The sequence below is a fragment of the Plectropomus leopardus genome, chromosome 13 (genome assembly GCF_008729295.1).
Source record: "Plectropomus leopardus isolate mb chromosome 13, YSFRI_Pleo_2.0, whole genome shotgun sequence".
In the NCBI taxonomy this organism is placed as follows: domain Eukaryota; kingdom Metazoa; phylum Chordata; class Actinopteri; order Perciformes; family Serranidae; genus Plectropomus; species Plectropomus leopardus.
Genome location: NC_056475.1, coordinates 5,386,371 through 5,408,011, shown reverse-complemented (window position 1 = coordinate 5,408,011; position 21,641 = coordinate 5,386,371). Strand labels below are relative to the sequence as shown.

The 21,641-nt window shown below is 39.1% G+C and overlaps 1 protein-coding gene across 5 annotated transcripts in view; it reads left to right on the top strand.

Moving 5' to 3' along the window:
- Window positions 1-21,641, top strand: part of LOC121952899 (vacuole membrane protein 1-like) — a 93,987-nt gene that overhangs the window by 30,539 nt on the left and 41,807 nt on the right. For 4 of the 5 annotated variants that reach the window (XM_042499769.1, XM_042499768.1, XM_042499772.1 and 1 more), the window contains 3 exons: window positions 3,855-4,097; window positions 9,931-10,062; window positions 18,226-18,291. In XM_042499769.1, the coding sequence (XP_042355703.1) occupies window positions 3,855-4,097; window positions 9,931-10,062; window positions 18,226-18,291 (441 nt within the window). The remainder of the gene's footprint in view (window positions 1-3,854; window positions 4,098-9,930; window positions 10,063-18,225; window positions 18,292-21,641) is intronic. The other variant, XM_042499770.1, reaches the window with a different exon arrangement.

Sequence of the window (21,641 nt, the reverse complement as noted above, 5' to 3'; positions counted from 1 at the left end):
TAATTCACCAAGCTAGATCTCCTGGTTTGAACATTGTTTGAAATATTTTGGATAAAAGTTAAAAGCTCAACAAAATATATATACGCTGGTGGAGTCATTTTTAGACGTTTTAGTGTGGAAAAGTTACGTATTTTGTCTCTCAAGTTCCTGCTGGTGCTTTCTAAAATTCTTAATGTAAATGTGACTGCACCTGCTTACTCCTACTGTGTGTGCATTAACGAATCTGTGTCATCTAAAGGGAGTGAATTATTCCCAGTGAAGACATTTGTTTCCTGTTGCCTCACTCGCCACTGTCCTGCTCTCCCACGTCCCGTCCTGCCCTGCTTTGTCCCATGCAGCTCCGGAAGCTCCAGCCCCACCCCAGGTTTGCCAGATTGCTTTGGTGCTACATTGCGTAATGCCAAACTACCCCCGTGCGTCACTGGGAGCACCCTTTCTTTGCACAAATACGCACGAGTGTAAACACACAGACTAGAGAGAGTACACAGGGCCTGCTTACATCTGCCCACTCTGTGGACTTGCCTTTATTTGCAGCAATCACATGCGCGTTACTGACTTGTTTGATAATCTCTGTCATTTCAGATCCACCTCGATCATTGTTTAGTGGGTGTTCCTACAGAGGAAATGCAAAGTTACATGACCTTTTCTTCCCACTGGATCCTGTTCACCGCATTTAACAACCGTATTGTCATAATGAGTCAGTGTAGAATAGCCACTAACCATTTGTACAAGTAGTTTCCTTGTTTCTCACAGACAGCAAACTTTGAGAAGGGAATTCATGCTGCAGGAAAAGCAATTTTCACAGGACTAGTTGTACTTTTTGTACCCTGTTTTGTTCAGCAAGCCAGTGCTCACACCTTTGCTTTGACCTAAATAAGAAATTAGATCACTCTTTATAACAGGTGAGCTGCATGAAATCACACCTCAAAACAGGTGTGTCAAATGAAGTCCAACCATTTAAAGGAATACTTCATCCTCCAAATAACCATTTGTATTTTAATTTCTCACCCTATGTCACTCTCAGTTTGTGAAGAAAACGTTTTTATACCTCCAGTAAACAAAGAATCCAGACAATAAGGAAATTCTTGATGAATTGAATTTGCAGGTGTCTGTGTTTAACAACGGCAAAACTGTGTGAAAACATCTGTTTACAACAACCTTTCTGACAGAAAACTCAATGGAAAATGAAACTTGATCAATGCTCTCTACAGAGCCAGACTCCATAGAGAAACCCAGAAATGAGTCCTAAAACCCAGGAATCTGTTAGCATTTCAGCACCTCCGGTCCCCCCGTCTCAAAGTCAGTGGATTTTTTGAATTTTTGTTTTTGGTTAGAAACCTGGGATCATGTCTGACTTTCACATTTTGCTTTGTGACATCACATCAGTAAATACCACACTCGCAAAACCTGAAGCTTTAATGTGTCTTAAAAAAGGTAGTTGCTAACAAGTGGCAAAATGAGACTACAGAACGTCATCAAGCCAAACTGGACAGAACACGACCTAACGGCCTCATCGTGGTGGCGATGTTAAGTCATGCAACCATGTTGTATGTGTATTGCTTAATGTTAGAGTTTTACGTTTGGCAATTACATTTAGACTTCAAAAATCCTAAAAGTGGTGCTATTTGTGGAGATTACCTTGCTGAACAAAATGTATCAAAAATGTTTGTTTACAAAAGAGCTTATTTTCTGCAATAATCCAACATCCATCGAGGGAACCAGGGTGACGTTAACTTCCGTGTCGGCCTACAGAAAAACGTAATCCCTGGCGCACAAAAACATTTATATTACCTCGTCTCAGTGTTAGTTTGTGATGCCGGATGTTGGCCGCTGCTGCTGTGTGAGGTTGTGCTAACCGGGCAGACAATGAACTGACCATTCAGAGAGACTTCAGCAACAAGAAGTTTTCTTGGAGCAGTCTGAGATCAGACCCACGGTGCAGAAAAGGATCAAATGCAGATGCTGTTGTGTTTAGTTTTTTTGTTGTGGAACGGCAACTCCAATGACTTAACTTATTCAAAATTGGAAATTTTAGCTGCTTCTTCACTATGATGGCATACGAGAAAAATAAAGTTTACCTGCCAAAATTAAATGTAATACAGGCTAAGTAATTAGTAAACAAATAGTCTTAATAATACATTGTTTAAACAATTTTATAAGGAATCGCTTGTGTTTTCAATAGTAGTGATGGAATAAGAGAAAGGAGGCTTCAAATGACCAAAGCTAGTACTTATTTTCAAAGTCCCAGAAGTGTGTTGAAATGGAGATTTCCCCTCTTGATATGTTCATTTTGGTACTTCTGTGTAAGTGAGTTTGAATTGTGAGTGTGTGTGTGGGGCCTCTACTCGGCGGCATTGTGGATATTTGGATGACTTGTTTTTTGGGGTTTGAACAAGAGCACAAAGCTGGCAGCTCAATAAACTTTCACCACGCCACAAGAAATCCAACCTGCACTTCTCTTCCTCCCTTTGATTCCTCCGTTTTTTCACTGGAAGCCTAATTGAAGCGAGTAAATAAACAAGAGCCAGAAATGTAAACCAGACCAGACCTTATCAAAGACAGCGGGTCCTTAAGTATGCTAATGTCTCATTCTTACAACAGGAGAAGTCAAACATTAATAAATTCTGTCTGAAGACTTTTAAATCAGGCTTCTTATTCTGTGGCTCTTTTCTTCGTGATCATTGCCCTCCTGTGGGCAGATGGCTGCACTCGGCTGTGTACATACGTCACCTGGGAAAGATGGGGAGAATCGTCCTTTCTGCTACATATTTTCATCTTTATTTGTCCCTGACATGTCTTTGAGGTTCATTTGTTTGAGCGAATGAGTATACAAGTGTGTGTGTGTGTGTGTGTGTGTGTGTGTGCGTGTGTGCGTGTGTGTGTGTGTGTGTGTGTGGTGAGTGTACACCAAATGGTTTCTACACCCCAGCTTTGGTTTCCATCCTTGATTGTTTCCACCCGGGGCCTTCCACTCTTTATCCGTTGACACTTCTCCTGCAGGCTTTGAAACAGCATGAAGCAGCACAACGCTTCAGTTTAAACACAGTTATGTGTTTTTCTCCATTTCCTAATTGCCTGTTTAACCTTTCAAAACCTGAGCAAATTGGCTTGATTTCTTTCAAAAACACAGGAAAAAGGCAATGAAGCAACTTGACAACAAATGGCCCAAAAATTAACAACAAATTTGTTGTTTTTTTTAAGTGCAAGAAAATTACCTGAAAATCAGAAAAAAACATCTGGAAATAACCTGGAGAATGTACTTAAAAATGTTAATATATTCGTAACATAATTTTAAATATGATACATATAAATATAGTTTTCACCTAGCTTTTTTGTTTGTTTTTCCCTAGTTTTTTTTTTAATTCTTTTTTTTAAACTTCTAAATCTACTAATTTCTTGTAATTTGTGGAACATTTATTACCAAGTTGCCCCTTTGCCTTTTTCCATTTGTTTTTTTTTTTTTTTTAAGAAATTGCACCAATTAGCTTTGGGTTCCACAGGTTTAAATACTCGTGAAAAGCATCTGAAAGCAGCACAAAGAAACTGACTGATTCCAAAGGGTTAACTCATACAGACAGGAAAGCAGAAGGCACGTCCACTCTTTATGTTTTTAATGAAAAGCAGAGGAAGAGTTCCACTGGTGTAGGAAGTACAGGAGACACAGCCTCGACACTGGTGGCCCACATATAACTGTCTTCATGTTATCAATCAGTGTTTGACTCATGTCTGTCTGTTTCTTCCTATGCTAATATCAAAGGGGTCTTCCTCTGACTCAAAATTGCTTCCAACAGGTGCACTCACACCTCCCACTCTCTTCTCTGTCTCTCTTCATCTTCCTCTTACGTATTTCTCAGGGACCACACATAGCGTCAGTGACCTTGGCAGCATATGAATGTGGCTCAGTGGATTTCCCCGAACCTCCCTATCCAGACCAAATAGTCTGTCCCCAGCAGAGTGCAGCAGCACCAGGCTCTGATGCTGAGCAAGTGGGACTGGAGGCCACGGGGGCAGACGGGCTGGTGGAGTCAGCTGCCATCCAGGGAAGCATCTCTCTGTGGACAATCATTTCCAAAGTGCGCCTGGAAGCTTGTATGTGGGTGAGTGTCTGTTACACACTGGTGCTGGTGCCTGGAAGGGCTGTGCAGTAGAGCGCCCCAGGGATGACGTTTTTCTGTAGGCAGACAGTTTTGCATCGGCCCCCTCATCAAAAAGCCAATGGAATATTTCCATTGGATTTGGATTACATCAGGAAAAAAAGCTCTGTGGCAAACAAAAGTTTGTGATACTTACATGTTTTCAGCAAGATAATCCTCACAAATGAACAACATTTTTAGGATTTTTTAGGCCTAATGCAATCAGTGGAATTAAAAAGCTCAAGTTAGGAACTGTACCACGGTTGCATGATTTAAAATTGCCAACACAACAAGGGTGTAACACCCTGTTTGGTGGCTATCGGTGTGATGAGGTTCTGTTGTTTTTTTAGCAATAACAACAAACAAGCAATAACACAAACAGTTACTAACTGTTTCTGCTTAAGAGCTCAATGGCTAAAACAAAACCCAACAATCTTATAGAACAACTTTGTTTTTAAGGCCATGCCCTCTTGACTTTAGCTGTTTATGTACTTTCTCTGCTTGTCTGCTGAGTTCAACTGCCAATCATAGTGACTTTTATCCTGACGTGCTCCGCCATCTCCAACACTGATTCAACATGCTAAATCAGCCGAAAAAAACGTCAACAAGGGCCTACTTGTGCCAACGGTGCAAAACACACTGCAAAAACTAGTGGGCGACAGATGCTTGCCAATGGATTGACATTGACCTGCATTTGACACCGTTGGCTCAGTGTTTCAGGGCTCTTAAAAGGGCAAAAGAGTGATGCATTATAGTAGTATAAGCACTGTAACTGTTATGCTACTCAGATGCCTAAAAAGAGTCTAATACTAACCCTAGAGAGAAATTAATCGCATTATTTATTTTTTAAATAATAAAATGTATTTGAAAATGAATTGTTTGCATTGAGAAAAAACAAAAACAAAAAACCCTGTAATATCGTAGACGTTTGCAATGCATTTATCTTCCAACATCGCAATGCCAGTAGAAAAATGATACATTGTGCGGCCGAACTGCCTTGAACAGCTGAAGAGCATTCAAAAGCAGGATCTGCACACAGTTAAGCTTTTATAAACATTTCTCACGGTGCATTTTTGGTTGCAGTCTGTGTTGACCTTGCACACTCGCCACAGCTTTGACCAGCACTGAGAGCATGTGCTTTGAAATATTGTTGCTGCCAGGTGAAAACCTCATATCTCCCAAAGGCCAGTTTTCTCAGGCAACCAAGAAAAACAGTCATGTTTTCAGATTGACCGCCATGCATTTTTGAATTTACCCAGTGGGTTTTGAAAGGTGTCATTAGAAAGAGGGTGGTAGAAACATGAAACTTACCGAAATTGAAGGGGCAGCATCAAAATGTGCATGCCAAGGACTTAAAATTAGGTGCACAAATCAGACTGTGATTTTTTTATTAGTTAACATGCAATTTATGCTGTGGTAATAAAGCAGTGAAAAAGTTAACTTAATACAAAGAATTATTTCAATCTTATAGATCTCCCTCTAAACAAGTAAAAGACTCCTTGCACCCGACTTTAAGAATGACTCTTGATTACTTCTTCAGTATTCAATTGTATAACCAGTTAAGGTTCAACATAGTAATTTGCATAAACATTGTGGGTGAAATGTATTCATTGATAACTCATTTGCTTGGAAACCCCATGCGCCTTACCTTGAATTTCCCCCAAACAGCGTCAGTGGTTTCACACCTCTAACCAGCGTTGTGGCTGCTCAGAAAGATGAAATATTTTCAATCTGCAGGCTTTTTGCAGCACCAGAACAGAAACATCTTTACCATTTTATAGTAGATATATATAAAAATAGCATGCTAAAATTACCAGTGTTTCTGTTTAAAGATTGGACCTAGACAAAGGACAGCCCTCTCTACCTGGGAGTCTACGTTTAGCTCGGGCCCCAGTGGTTTATCAGTGACTCACACATGTCTCAGAGTTACTATGAAACCACTGACTGGCTTATGCTACTGTCACGCACACACACACACACACGCATGCACATGAAACACAAGGTCAGATATGTGCCACAGTGATGTAGCAGCCCATTATAGACTTCTTAGTAACTTCAGTAACTGTTAGTGTTTTTCATGAGAAAGGCAGAACTGCCACGCACTGAGAAAAGAGAACTCGGTCACTGACACTCGATATGACTTTTATCGTTCTTTGTTATCTGTTTCCCTGTTCTGCGTAATGTGGAAAGGGCTGAGATGAGGGGGGAAATACAAATCCTCTGCTACTTCTTCTCTTTACAGGAACCAGGCAGGATTTTCACAACCTGTAACTGCCCTCCCCCCACTGGCTTCCTTATTGTTTGTAATACATTAACCATGCATACATTCACAATTACAAAAGCAAAATTTGGCACACATAAAACTTTTAAGGTTTCAGTTTCTTGAATAATCATTTCATTACACAGATACATTTTTGGACTACTTTTGGACTACTTCATTTATGATACTCATTCACTATCCTCTAACACTAACCTTTTTCTTTACATTATAAACTAAGTATTAATATTCAAATAATATCATTGATACCAAAATAAATGGTCTGACACACCCTGTCTTAAAGGTTGTTGCTTAGTGTTGGAGATATCAGCGGTTGAGATGTCTGCCTTCTCTACAATATTATTGAACTAGATGGCACTCAGCTTGTCGTGCTCAAAGTGCCCAAAACACATATTTGAAATACTCAGCAGCAGTGTCTCTTACCAGATGTAGTTGTTGTTGGCTGATGTAGTTTAGAAGCTTAAGTACGTTGTAACACTTCCAGCCCATGACGAGCCGGGAGCTTCAGAATGAAAGCACCTGAGGTTCTGCTTTAATTTATTTTATAGTAAAAAATACTTTATTTCAACTTTATCATAACTGTACTTTATTTAACTTTTTTATAACAGTACTTTATTTAGTTTTATTATAACTGTACTTTATTTAACTTTAATATAATTGCTATTTATTTAACTTTGTTATAACTGTGCTTTATTTAACTTTGTTATAACTGTGCTTTATTTAACTGTATTATAATATCAGATCAACTGTTTATTTAACCTGTGTAACTGGACTTTATTTGACTTTATTATAATAGAACTGTATTTAACTTTATTATCACAGTGCTTCATTTAGCTTTATTTAGTATTTTATTGAACTTTATTATATAACGGTTGTTACTTTACCTTTAATATAACTGTTGTTTATTTAGTAGTTTATTATTTTAGTAGCCTAAAGTAGTTTAGAGGAGATTTTAAGACATTAAGAATATACATATATATGCTGTATTGCAATACAGCAAAAAAAAATCATATCATTTATTGGCCATGGGGGTGAACTGACCCTTCAATACATCTTCATCCCATTTAGTGTGTGCATGCAGGCACAGCAGTTCTGCATGTAAAATTTTGTTTATTTGTTGGTGCAGCATGTTAGATTTCTGGCAACAAACTGGAGTCACATTTACTCTGAGCCAAGCTGCAGCCACACCAGCAGCACTATGCTCTGAGGTGTGATATAGGAGTCCGTGTTTGTGGGAGTGCGTGCCACCCAATCCCGTCGGACTCACCACCACACCCCTGTAACCCCAGCCAGGCTGAGGCTTGTCAGCTCTGCATTGGGAGACACCTGTTGCACCCACAGTTTCAGAGCGCCCACGCCAGCATTCCTCCTCCTCCTCCTCCTCCTCCTCCTGCCAGCCTCCTATCTTCTGGATACACTGTTGATGAGACATGAGACACTCCCCCTCCCCGCCACCACAACCTCTACTTCTCCTCCTCTCTCCTTTCTCTTTCCGTCTTTCTTTTTGTCTCTTTGTCTATTCCCTCTTGAAGCCTCTCTGTCCACTACTGCAGCTCCCTTAAGTGCTCCACTTCAAACACCACCACTGTGCAGGTGGACGTCTTTCAGTGCCCCCTACACACACACACACACCCACACACACACACACACACACACACACACACGCACGCTCACAAACAGAGCTGTTGAATGGAGCAGCTGCCAGGCAGATTAGGGCACGTCTCCATTATGAGAAATAACTGGCAGATTTCATCAAAGACTGCAGTGTTAACAAGAGAACAGGGTGTCCAGATTAAAGATGCCAGGTTTTGGGATAGCGCCGCCTCCTGAGAATGATTGTTTGGACTTGTTGTCGCTGCCATGGTTGCTAACTACCCACTAATCATCTTCTGGCTCAGCAATCCAGCTACATACAAATAATGTGGCTGTGATTAGTTAGTTATGTTCTTCTGGGAGGGAGATTGACTGATTTTGTGTTTGTCCTGCCTAAACAACTGAATTTTTTTTTCTTTTTTTGTTTTTGTCATTGCTGTACATCTGCGGATGCTAGGTATGTGGTTTCAAATAATCCATATGCTGCCATGTGTAACTGTAACTAACTGTATCCTCAGCATCTTCTGTCAACCCCCTCGCACCCCTACTCTCCCCCTGTGCCTGGAAACATTAAAGTAATGAGCTGTGAGCAACTCCAAAAACACTGCATTTCTTGGCGGCTGTTTTCATTGTGTTAATTAAGAGTCTGTAGCCCTCACCCCCTCACCCCTCACTCCCCCCGTCTCCATGTTTTGGCGGTATGAACTTGCTGAACCGACCAAGTGCTGAGGATTTATTTCCCTCAAATCACTTCCGCTCTCTTCCTGTTAAGCCCCCCTCAATCACACGGGCTCCACCGCTTTATAGCTACAAGCTCCTTTTGGCTGTCAGATATTGATATCTTGGTTCCTTTGGACCCCCCCTGGCTTGTTAGCACTTCTTAAATTTTCCAGAAACACTGCATTCCACATGTCCACAGTAGATTGGAGCGGAGCAGTTAGCGGCGCAGCGTGTTGATATGCTGTTTAGAAGTGGCATCTGGTTTTTCACCTTCCCCAGGCCTGTGTTTTATGTCTCCATGATCGTTTAATAATCTGTGGGATTTTCGTTCTCGTAAATCCTTTCCGTTTTATTCCCATTAAGTGCTCTGATCGCACAATCCCAGACGTCAAGCGGTGCAAGCTCCTTTGGATCGTGGATATTGATATTTTTGCTCCATTAACCCCCAAAGTAACCATGGCACCGTAGTCTTTATACTAATTAGCACGATGTTAAGACAAATATTTTTACAGCTAAACCACTCAATGCATGATAATAAAAATACACTTGAACCCTGTGAAACCTAGATCGACATCAGTTTTCTTGTGCTGTGTTCAGTCGCCTTTCTCAAGCTGTTTAACCCTTCGAAACCGAAGCAAATTGGTTTGATTTCTGTCAAAAACATGGGAAAAAGCCACTGACAAACCTGGCAAGAAATGTCCCACACACTGAAAGAAATTAGAAAAAGGTGTCAAAAAGTTGTTTAAAAAAAGAGGGAAGTATTATAGTATTATATTATTACAGAAAAAAGTAAAATAAATACACCTTTTCTAGATCTTTTTTTTTTTGGTTAGCCTTTTTTGTGCCTTTTTCAAGTGATTTTCTTGTAATCTTTTTTTTTGTCATTTTTAGGCCATGTTAGGTTGTTCATTGCCTCCTCTCTATGTTTTTAAAGAAATCAAACCAACTTGTTTGAGTCTCAAAGGGTTAAAACGATGATTGGGGCCACAGTATCTAAATACAGTTTGATAAAATTGATACAGCAAACATTTCTCCTTTTAAAGCTGTGTTGAATTGAGATTTATTGCTGTGTTGGGACAGAAGCATGTGTTTCCAAAACAATATACAGAAGCACGTCACACAGGGGAGTACTGTAAACACTGAACTATGAACAGCTGAGCAGCAGCGACTAACAATCTCCGTATGTGTGTGTCTGTGTGTGAGCAGGGTGCAGGTACAGCTATAGGAGAGCTTCCTCCCTACTTCATGGCACGTGCTGCGCGTCTGTCAGGCACCGACCCAGATGACGAGGACTACCAGAGGTTCGAGGAGATTCTGGACCAGACTGAGTCTGCACAGGTGACACACTGCACCCTGCATCATCCTCAGCCTTTCCTCACCCTCTATTATCCAGCCCCGTCACACCCTCCTCCTTCTGCCACGTAAAGGCTGATGTACAGCTGAATGTAGCAGGGCTTCAACTAATAATTGTTTTCCCAATTAATCCCTTAGTTTATAAAATGTAAAAAAAAAAAAAGTGAAAAATGCTTATCTCATGTTCCAAGAGTCCAAACTGACGTCTTGAATTTCCTTCCTTTGTCCAACCAACTACCCAAAACTCAAAGACTCTTCATTTACTATCTTAAATTACAGAAAAAAACTAAACATTTTCAACATTTAAGAAGCACAAACTAGCAAATCTTGGACATTTTTGCTTGAAAAATGACTGAACAATTAATTGACTATAAAAATAGTTGCCTATTAATTTCTTTCAATCGACTGATAGATTAATCAGCTGATCGTCGAAGGTTTAGTGCTTAGGCCCTACACAGAGCCTACGCCATTGTGGTCATTTACACTTTATACTATATACCTTCAAAACGCTACTTGGCGGTGGGCTTTCTGTGCCACTCATGAGTTTCTGTGAAGTGCAGTAATGCCGACAACACACCAAGCAGCAGTGTGTTGCTTGACCAGTAAAAATTGGAAGGCGTGCTCAAATGTTTCAGGAAGGAAGAAATTGTTGTATTAAACATTTTAACAGGGAACAGTATCGAGCACGTCACATATTAAACGTCACTGGAGTCATAGGTCTCTTCGACAGGAAGTACACTCTTGTCAGTTAGAAAGTTAGAAATAAACAATTAAATGTTTCTTATCTGTGAGATAAGAGTAAATAAAAGCTTGATTTCCACAGAGGGAAACCTCTGCGTTGTTGACGTGTAGTAACAATTCCAGGGAGATGTGCATCACGCAACTGCGTTGGCTATCATGCAGGGTATGACGTCAATTCAGCGTAGAAGTATAAACTGTCCATAACCCACACAATATGGTCGTCTTGTAAAAACTTAAAAACCATATCTTGTGTTTCCCACTGCTTCACTTTATTCTCCCCTCTGCTCTTTGTGCTTTATCACTCTGTTGCACTTCGACGATTTCACTTCGTCTGGTGTTGATTTTTTTTTAACAGTTCTGGTACTTTTATGTAAAACTGACCGTTACAATCTCCCTGATGTGAAATTTGTGTGTGTGTGTGTGTGTGTGTGTGTGTGTGTGTTTGTGTACAGTTATCCAAGCCCCACCTCTGTGTCTCAACGGTATCAAGTGCTTTCACAATGTTATGACTAATAGAGCAGCAATGATGCACTCGAGTGAAATGTTCCCGCCATTTCCGGCTCTTCATTTCTAAATTCCCAGTGAAGAAGAAAAAAAATGCTCTCATTTCAAACATCCCGGCAAATGTTTCAACAATGCCGAACAGCTCATTGTAAATATTTATTTTTCCACCCTCTTGTGATTGTGAATGGAAGAGGAGGAATGAGGGGAAACATGCGTGTGGTTCTTTAAAGGATTTTCATCAGACTTGTCTGTCCTGACACAGACTTCATCCTCAGGAATGCTTTTCTTTCTCCAACAGCTTGGGTCAAACAGTCAGACAGGTCAAGTGCAGTAAAACAACTGCAGCCATAAATGGTTTTGAACTTTACAGCGCACTCACTTAGTCATGTATTTGCAAATAAACTGTAGCAGACTGTACTGGACTGTGAACAAATAAATACAGTTTTTTTTAAATGAGGGTATCCCAGATATCATGGGATTGCTACAATGGTGTATTAAGGACCATTGTAGGCAAAAAACAAGAAATTCTCAACTGGGGAAGGGAGTAATCTGATTTTTTTTAAAAACAAAAACCTTGTATATTCTTTTACATTAAAGTGATAAATTTACCTTAAGTATAAAGTCATAATGTTGCAAGAAAATCCAAGAAATCTCAGAGATTAAAGTCACAAATTTATGAGAATAAAAAAGTTAAAATAAAAAAAAATAAATAATGAAACCTAAAACACATATTACAGCTGTGTTTGTGTAGTAATGGGTTGCTGTTAAAAGATGTCTAGTTAAAAGTAAATGGTATTCTTCGACCATAATAGCTATGTGATGTACAGATTTGGATATATTGGTGCACAAGAAAAAAACCTCACACATTTACTATAACATAATCTAATATTTTCTGAGATTATATGATATTTATTTATTTGGTTTATAATTGGGTGTGTGATCCCCTCTACCCACTCCCTGCTTCTTGTTACCTCCCTGGAGCCATTAGTAGGTGTGCCAGCCCATGGGGAGTTCTTCAACCTGAACACCCTGGGGAAAGGAGAACAGGCGACGGTGAATTTGTGCATAATACAATATACTATTACAGTTAGTTTAGCATGCTCTTAGATTACACTCTTTGATTAACAATATTTTGCTACTATTGAGTCAGAGGAACACCTCAAATGAACTCCAAACAATCAGTCAATTCATTTGTTAAAATGGTACATGTGTGTCTGTTTAGCTCGTGCACCAATATGTCCAATCTGTGCAGCAAATACCTATTTTTTATCCTATAATATCCTGTAACAGAAATCCACTGTCGCAAATACAGCTTTATTATGTGTTTTGGGTTTCTTTTCTTTTTCGAATTTTATTTAAGTTGGACTTTTTTGTTTTTTTTCCTCATAGTTTTACTACTTTATTCTCAGGGAATATCCAGATTTATTTATTTTTATTTATGTATTTATCTTGTAAATTTATGACTCTAATCTCGTTAATTCTGACCTTTTTGTATTGGAATATTTCCCCACCACAATATTTAGTTTTTTGTTGGAGTTTTTTTCTCCTACATTCACCACTTTATTCTTGGAGAATATATATGTAGTTTTTATCTTGTTCTTTTTCTTTTGCTTCAATCTGATAAATTTTGTTTTTTTATGGGAATATTCAGATAATATTCACCCCACCTCTTTATTTCTTTTATTTTTTTATTTATTCATTAACTTACAATGCCCCCAATATGCTGCTGTAGATGACTCAGTTGATGTAGATGACTGAATTTTTGTGACAGTATTAACCGGTATTTCATTTTAAGCATGCATGCAGGATTACTTAAAATACAGCCGTGGTTTAAATGGAAATCAGTACTTGTGGTCAGAAAAAGTAAGAAAAAAAGAGGAAGGTTCACTCTAACAAGCCGTTTATTCTGATGTAGTCCCATTAAAAACAAAAGTCTTGATGATGTTATCTGTTATCACCGTTTTTCCATCTGTGTTTACATGCAAAAAATATCACCCAAAAATAAACTGTGCTGTTACAAATTCCATACAATACAAAAATTCTTTCAATCAGGGTAATCTCTTCCAGTTTAGGTGTTTACATGAGGGATTTTTCTTCTGATTGGGCTTTTATTAGAATTATTAGTGGAATATTAGGGTCTATGAAAAACATATTTTCCTTGAAGCTTATGGCTGCTGGTGATGGAGGAAACGAATGCGCTCAGGGAAAGCACCTGTGGTTGACGCCACCTTTGTCATGTGGATCGATAATGTCAGGTCACATAATGCTCTCGTCATGTATTGAGAAACGGTAAATAGATTCGGCAAAAAGTGCAGATGTTACTAATAATGCAATGATAGCCAAGCGTTAGTTAGATAGTGATCTGCGTGAGAAATAAAGAAAAATCCTCTTGTAAACATCCGCTTATCAGTTTGACACGGAAAGACGAGATCACGAAAGCGCTTTGCACTTTATTGCATCAACCACTTTTTGTCATAATCAGCATATTAGCATTTAACTGACTCCCTGTGCTGAACTGAAGTGACCTTTTTGAGACACTAATGTTGAAACCGATTCAAGGAAGTAAAAAAAAAAGGTTTTGAGAAGAAGCCGTGCTGCTTGTTAACAAGGGGCAGGGGTGCAGCACCTGCTCCGTTACTAATGCTGTGGACAGCTGGGCAGGTTGGCACTGACAGCAGCCCTGGTGTTCGGACCACATGTGTGAAAGCGGAGCTTCGACATCGCTCACTGATAAAGTGGCGCTTCCCACCAAAACTGCAAGAAAAGAGTGGAAGAGTGCGACAAACGGGTGGCCTGGGGAAGAGGAGATTTTGTCTAAATGATCATCTCAACATGGAAGAGCTCCTGCGCGTTTTTTCCCAAACAAACTAACAGTGTGACGCAGGAGGAGCATCGCCTGTTGGTCTCGCATCCCTGTGAGGGCAGATTAGAAGTGACGCTGCATGCTGCTGTCTCAGTACGCAGCCTTAGTCTCGCTCTCTCTCGCTCTGACATTGTCCCTCTCCTCCTATGCTCTTATTCTTTCTCACGCACTCCGTTTGTGTCCTGCTGTGCATTGCTCTCTCTCCCACTCTCTCTCGCTCTCTCTCTGATGATATCTGGCAGCCGCTTATGTATGTAATGTGCGCTTGTGTGATTGGACAGCATCTGGAGGCAGGTTGCTAGCACCAGCGAGGACCTGCCACATACGGAAACATTTTTTCTCTCGCCAGGGCTTTTACCATTACTCGGATGTTCCCAGGGTTCCCTCTTTCGCTCGAGGAAATCCCGCAACACCTTTCTGATTTTCGCCCTTTTTACACCTTTTTAAGGTGGACACGGAGGCGTTCAGCCGCTGCGGATTTGTGTCAGTTTTTGATTGATAGCTGAAAATCAATAGCTGTAGGCCAAGACTACCCCTGGGATCGGATTGGAGGAACTGTGGTATCATTGGATCGTTGTGTATGAGACAGGAAGTGGTTAAATTTTGTCCTCAAGGATGTGACCCCCCTTCAACCCTACCCCCCCTCCAAACTCACACTCCCCCCCATACACACACACACACACACTCTCCACCCTGTGGCAGCAGAGCTGGATTAAGATGCTGACTTCGTCCCCTCGGCTCAAGTCACAGAGGTGCCAGCAGTTTGACTTAAACCCAGTGGTATTTCTCTCAGCCTGCACGTGCCAACTTCCTGCCACAAGTGCACGTGACGCACAGCAGCAGAGCACTCTGGGCTTTTTTTTTCTCATTCATTCAACAGAGCTATTCAAGAATAATGAAGTCATGCCTTTTCTAACGGCTCCAGACGCTGATGTCATGAACATCAGCTTTTTTTTTTTCCCCCCCTCTTAAATCTTTAGCTCAGAGCGCCCGGTGTGCCGGAGAGGAATCCTCAGCGTCTCGGAGAATCCTGTGTGGATCGCGTCCATGATTGCTTGTAACTTGATAATGAAGTTATTTCCTGCCTTTTTTTTTTTTTCATCCGGCACGGAAGGGGTTAACAGGCTGTGAATTCTTGATTGCCAACTCCCAGGATTGTATCTCCTGTAACTCAAATCAGGGCCATCTGCGCTGGGCGTATGCCTGCCTTCCCCCCTGGCCTACTGCACTCAAAGGCTCTCTGTGCTGTGGTTTGCCCGGCCCCGTCACGTGACTTCTCTGAAAGTGCCCCCTCCCTCCTCCTCCCTCTTTATTTCCAGTAAACTGTTTGAAAGGAGGGGGGTGAGTCAGAGTAAAACCAGCTTCCCTTTAACCACAGCTTGTTAAAGAATTTGTCAACGTGGACTCAGGGGTGCATTTTTTGTGTGCGTGCGTGTGTGTGTCCGGGTAGATTTGAATGCGCAGCTCGCCTTTCTTCTTGAAAAAGTGGACTGTAGCTTCTATTGCGTCAGGACTCCTTAATCACTCCACTTCCTGTGCCAGAGAGAGCAGGCGCGGGCTTGTCAGGAGTTAATGAGATGAACTTTAGCCATCTTTGTGTCGGGGGGCTCGCGGCCGAGATGTGTGTCTTCTGTGTGAAAGACTTTCATTGAGAAAAAAAAAGAAAACAGAGAGAGAGAGAGAGGGAGAGAAAAATGTGCGTGGGTGTTGACTTGTGTATAGGCTATGCATAGATTTTTCCTTGTCTGACACTTTAATTTTCCACATGGAGCAGAGTGCCTTGTCGCTGCCTGCTTTTTGTCTCTGTTTGAACTCTGTACTCCATCAGCACGACTGAAAACAAAGTGTTTGCTTTGCCAACTTTTTCACAATGAAAAGTCCACTTTTTTTCATGAGAGATCAACTTTTTGTCAAATCCAAAACAAACAGATGTCGCATTGTACAATAATGCAAACAGGCAAAAAAATAAATAAATAAAAAAACAACAAAATAACCCCAACAAACAACAAAACGTCACTGTTATTGTTATTTCAAAAACCTGGCATTTGAAACTGTTGACATTTATACAGAGTTCCCACGGTCATTGGAAAAGCAATAGAATTTCACAATGGCTATCTGGAAAAGACACCGAAAGTTTTGGAAGAGTCATGGAATTAGGAACAATCATGAAAAGTCATGGAAGTTTTTAGTGTAATGTAAAGATTACAGTAATCTTCCGTGAATAACCTCCCACATAACGTAACATAGCTGTCGACGTAATGTAGCTCTGTATCCGTGTGCTTCGTTTACTGTCGCGTACGTTTCTCAATTTTCTCCCTGTGTTTCGGCTCTTCCCTCACTTGTGCCAGCTAGCTGACATCATGTTTGGATGTTGAGAAAAATGACAGGCAAGTGAGGCAAGAAGAAAATATAATTAATATGTAATATAATTGTTCCTTGAAAAGTCATGAAAAAGTTTTGAAATTTTATCCTTGAAAATGTTTCGGAGCCCTGTTTGCAGTACATCAAGATAAGGAATCAAAGTTTTTTCTGTTATCTTTTTAGGGGGGGTTGTTATATCATGTAAAAAAAATCATATTTTCCAGTTGAATTTTTTAAATCATCACCTGGCAACTGAAAACACAGATATTTAACCCTTTGAAACCAGAAGCAACATCACTTGTCTTGTGCTGCATTCAGATGCCTTTCACAAGTATTTAAACCTTTGTGATTCTGGTGATTTCTTTCAAAAACATGGAAGAAATAGCCAATGAGCAACTTGGCAAGAAGTGTTTTACAAATTGCTATAAATTAGTAGATTTTGGAAAGAAAAAGCAAAGAAAAATGTGTAGGAGAAAAGGAAATATGTAAAAACTATATTCACAATTCTCATAATTACATATTCAAAATTATGTGACAGAATTCTGTAATTTTTTTTAAGAACTTTTTGTCAAGTATTGAATTGCCTTTCTTTTAATTAACTTTTTCATTTATTTCTTTATTACTAACTTTCAGGTAATTTTCTTTTACTTTTTACTAATTTCTTCCTAATTTTCAATGTTAATTGTGTTCTTCCCATGTTTTTGAAAGATATGAAGCAAAATTGCTGGTTTCAAAACATTTAACTATCTTCTTAAATGTAGAGGACATGCTTTTGTGTTTACGGAGTAAGACTCATGTCCAATGTACCTTGTATCTCGTTTTCATTTTATGAGCCACACGTGCTAGGTTTGGGAAGAACATTCATTTCACTGATTCATCTACCTTATATTAACTGGGATTAAATGCAAATAGATGTGGTGCATTTCTTGTGTTTAAAATTATTCTTGTACCATTTTATTTCGGATAAACACCAAATGATTTTTACACAAAAGTGGCCTTGAAACACTGTACATGCCTTAGAGAATGAGAGACAACGCTTGAGGAGCACTTATGATTTCTTTATTCAGATTGGTTAATTTGACTGTCAGAAGTAAATAGGAAGGAGGGGGATCAAACGCGAGTATTGTTCCCCGCAGACAGAGGTCGGCTCCATGTGGGGTGACTGTGCAGACTGCAGCATCTGTGCCTAGCAGCCAAATCTGGAACCAAAACCTCCACAGTTTTAATGACACTGCACCCTTGACAAGATTTCACCAAATGTAATTGCTGCTAAGCCCAGCCCTGCAGGCCGGCGGTGACGGGGGGTGGAGGTGGGGGGTGGCAACAGGCAGCCCTTGGCAAGCTGCCTGGCAAAGATGGTGATTTTCCATAAGCCGCCAACAACAGAGTCTGGATGTCTGAATCCCAGCCATCCAAGATAGACACTTCCCTGGATACAGAAGTGCGGACCAGAGAGTCACAATACACAGTTCAGCTGTAGTAAATCAGTGTCACAAGTTCACACACACACACACACACACACCCTTTCGCACCCCTCCCCTCACCTCCTCTGGGACCCTTTGTTCACACTGCGGGGATATTTTTATGCTGCATGAGCCAAAAGGAAAACCAACAAAATGTAAACAATGCACGTGTCATGATGTCAGAAAATGAATGGGATTCACTGATTGGTTCTGCAGGGTTCTGTCCGCGCCGCAGCACTGTCAGGTGTCCCTGGTCCAGACGCAGCCCTCAGCGGTTCAGCTGTAAGCCAACCATACACATTCCTTCCCTCCCTGTCTCCCACCAGCTGAGCAACACACACACACACACACACACACACACACACGTACGCACACATGGGGACTGGCCAGAATTAAAACTACAGGCTAGTCCGAGGAGGAACCGTGTGATTGGACGTCAGTGGAGGCAGAAATTCAAATTGTGAGCCAATCAGATTCTGTGTCCCTTCGCTCCCCCCACCACCACCTTATTAGGCGACCTCCCATGTCTCTCAAATTTCCTGTCGGCTTGGTTGCACCCCGTAAAGAATGTCATCAGCACTGTACTGGTTTTGTTGACCATATTAGGCATGATCGTGTATTGCCAGCCCCCCCCCCCGTGTCTCTTTGTTTTAATTAATATGATGCTTCAGACACTGAGGCCTTACTTTTTGGAAGAAAACAGAATTTTTTTCCCTGTCTTTTCATGTAAATCATATGAGTCGTTTTCTTTTGTTTCTTTATGAGAGAATTTGATGTTGTTTTAGATGAGAAAAATATGCTTTTAGTGGTTAAAATCACATACACAAACATTTATTAATCATATTTAAAATAATTACACAGACCACTAACGATTAGAGTTTCATTTATTCAAAAGATGCATTTTTTGGAATCGCCGTACTACATGAAAAACATCAGAAAATATTACGATACAATGATTTTGTTCTAGAAAATAAACAATTTTCTAAATGTCTTACGGTGCATGTTTCCATTAATACCAACATCATTATGTTTTCATATCTTCGATATGAAAGCATAATCATTTTGGAACAAACACCTTTTTTTTCTCAGTAATTATATTTGCATCTACTAATTAATTACCATGATTTTCTTCCACTAATTACTATTTTGTTCACAAATATAAAATGACTTTAATCTAAAAGGCAGAAAAGGATGCTTTTAATGCGTACGTAATGTTATTTCATATAGCCAGTCCAACTAAAATAAACACATTTGTTACAGTAGCACAGATTTACATTAAAGCTCATTCATGAGCATAATTCTATTTAATGATAAATTAAGCTTACATTTAAAGCTTAATCTCACAAATATGTATTTAGCTACCAAAGAGACAGCAGCTGCCAATTAAGAATTGTGTAAAGCAAATACTTCATCCATTAAAACATAGATACAATTACTTTTATTAAACTGAACTTCACAGGGTTTAAAAAATATATTACACTGTAATTTCATTACAACAACTATAACACTTTACAAAGACAGAATTATCTTAATGTTTTCCATAAAAAACAGTGCAACAGTTTCAAGATAACTTAAAAAAAATATAGAAACAATAATTTGATAACGAATAAAAGCTATTTTGGGCTGTAAAATCTAAATTCTCTACAGTAAACAGATCAAATTATTAACATATTAAGGCCTTCAAAATAAAAAATCCTGAATCAGATATTTTGGAAAAGGACTGTCCTCAGTATATCACATTGTTTTTGTTTAAAAAGCTTCAGTTTTCATTCAAAATTAGGCAATTTCTGTGCAAAAAACAATAATTTTAGTTTAGCAATTGAAAATCTAGCATTATAAGGAAGTAATCTTTTTTTATAAATTACCTAGATGTTGAAAATGTCGTCCAAAAATATAAAAAGATCCTGGATCAGGGGTTTCTTCCACCTTCCCACAGTGTTCCCAGAATTATTTAGGTAAAAATCCAAACAGATTAAGGCTCCTCTTCCCAGAAAAGGTATATTGAGGAAAAATCTGTGTCATTGCTGTGAAAAGAGGCTTTTGTGGAGCTGTCAGGAGGGTTAGCACAAGACCAGCAGAAAAAGCAAGAATTTGTGAGTCACACGAATGACCAAAGTCTGCTCTCTTGTTCACACATTCCCAGTGACAATTGAGTTAATAACTGGTACAAAACGTTAGATACAGGCATGCTAAAACCAGTTTATCACGTTCCCAGAATGAAAAAGCATGTTTAGAGATGAGCCAAATTCTTTGAGAATATGTTGCAGGTGAATCAGTGCATTTCAGCTCTGAAGATATTTATTTTGACAGGACAGGCATGAATGTACTTGATTTAATTGTGAAACCAACATTCTCATGTTACATTGTTATGGGTACATTTAAATAAATATATTTTCCCTCTAAAAAGATTAATATTATTTTAAGATGATTGATGATAAGATGATGATTTGATGTTTTTTGTTAAATATACACAAGCAGGCAACTTTCCTCCACCAACAGTTCATTTCACTTCTGCTTTTCACATTTACTCTGCTAAATGCATAGAAATTTGAATTAAAACAGTTCAAATATTATAAAAAATGCATCTTTTGGTATCATTTTTTCATTTCTATTTTTATTTTTATCCTTTAAAATGAAGCACCTCAACTTTGAAGCATTTAGAAACACACAATCTTAAGATTTAGCAAGTGAAAATCACTCTGAAGCACATTTCTGTTCAATATATATTTATTTTTAAATTTGAAACACTTTTTACTGCTCTACATCTAATTTCTGATTATCTAAATATTTGGTTTACCTTGCTCAATAACTGCTGAAAACGTTTTGTTGAGGGCACATTTACAGGGTGTAGAAAATCCTCCAGCTGCTTCTCCTTTACACTTATTTACACTTACTTTTTAAAAAGGCATAGATTAAAAATTAAAATACAGGTTATTCACAAATTTTTCGTTTCATTTGAACACCAGTATGTTTTTAGTCATAAAATGGAAATTTTTAATGTCAGTATACTGACAGAAATGTGTGTGTGAGTTGGAAATGTAACAGTCAGAGATGATGGAGAAATCCTGAAGGCAGATCTTTTACTAAACAATGTTATCTTAAATATAAGATCTTTTCCTAAATTCTTCATTTATTTTAATGTGGTATTTGAATGGGTTTCAACATTTAAAATCTCTTAGTAAAACAACAACATTTCAGACGGATACACACAGTTATTTCACACACCTCTGTGATATTCCCTCGTCCACAGAAATGTTTACAAAAACACTGAAAAAACTGTTTTCTCTTATTTGCCCTTAAAAAAGGTTCCAGCAGCCAAATGTATTATTTGAATTAAAACAAATGTACTTATCAATCTGAAATTTACCAAAAAGAATTATAAATAATTTATCATGAAATTTGAATGAGTAATAATCATTTGAAGTTGTTTAAATCTGTCAGATGTAATCCTGTTTTAATACAGAAAGTGTGACGTGTATCTGATAGAAACTCTATGACAGTAGTTAGTAGAATAAATTATTTTGCAATTAATTAAATTCTGTGCTGCAGATTTGACATGTCTCCCGTAATTAAGTGATGACTGTTTCATCCATACAGTATCTTTTATGTGGTCAGTGTTGGCTAAACATCAA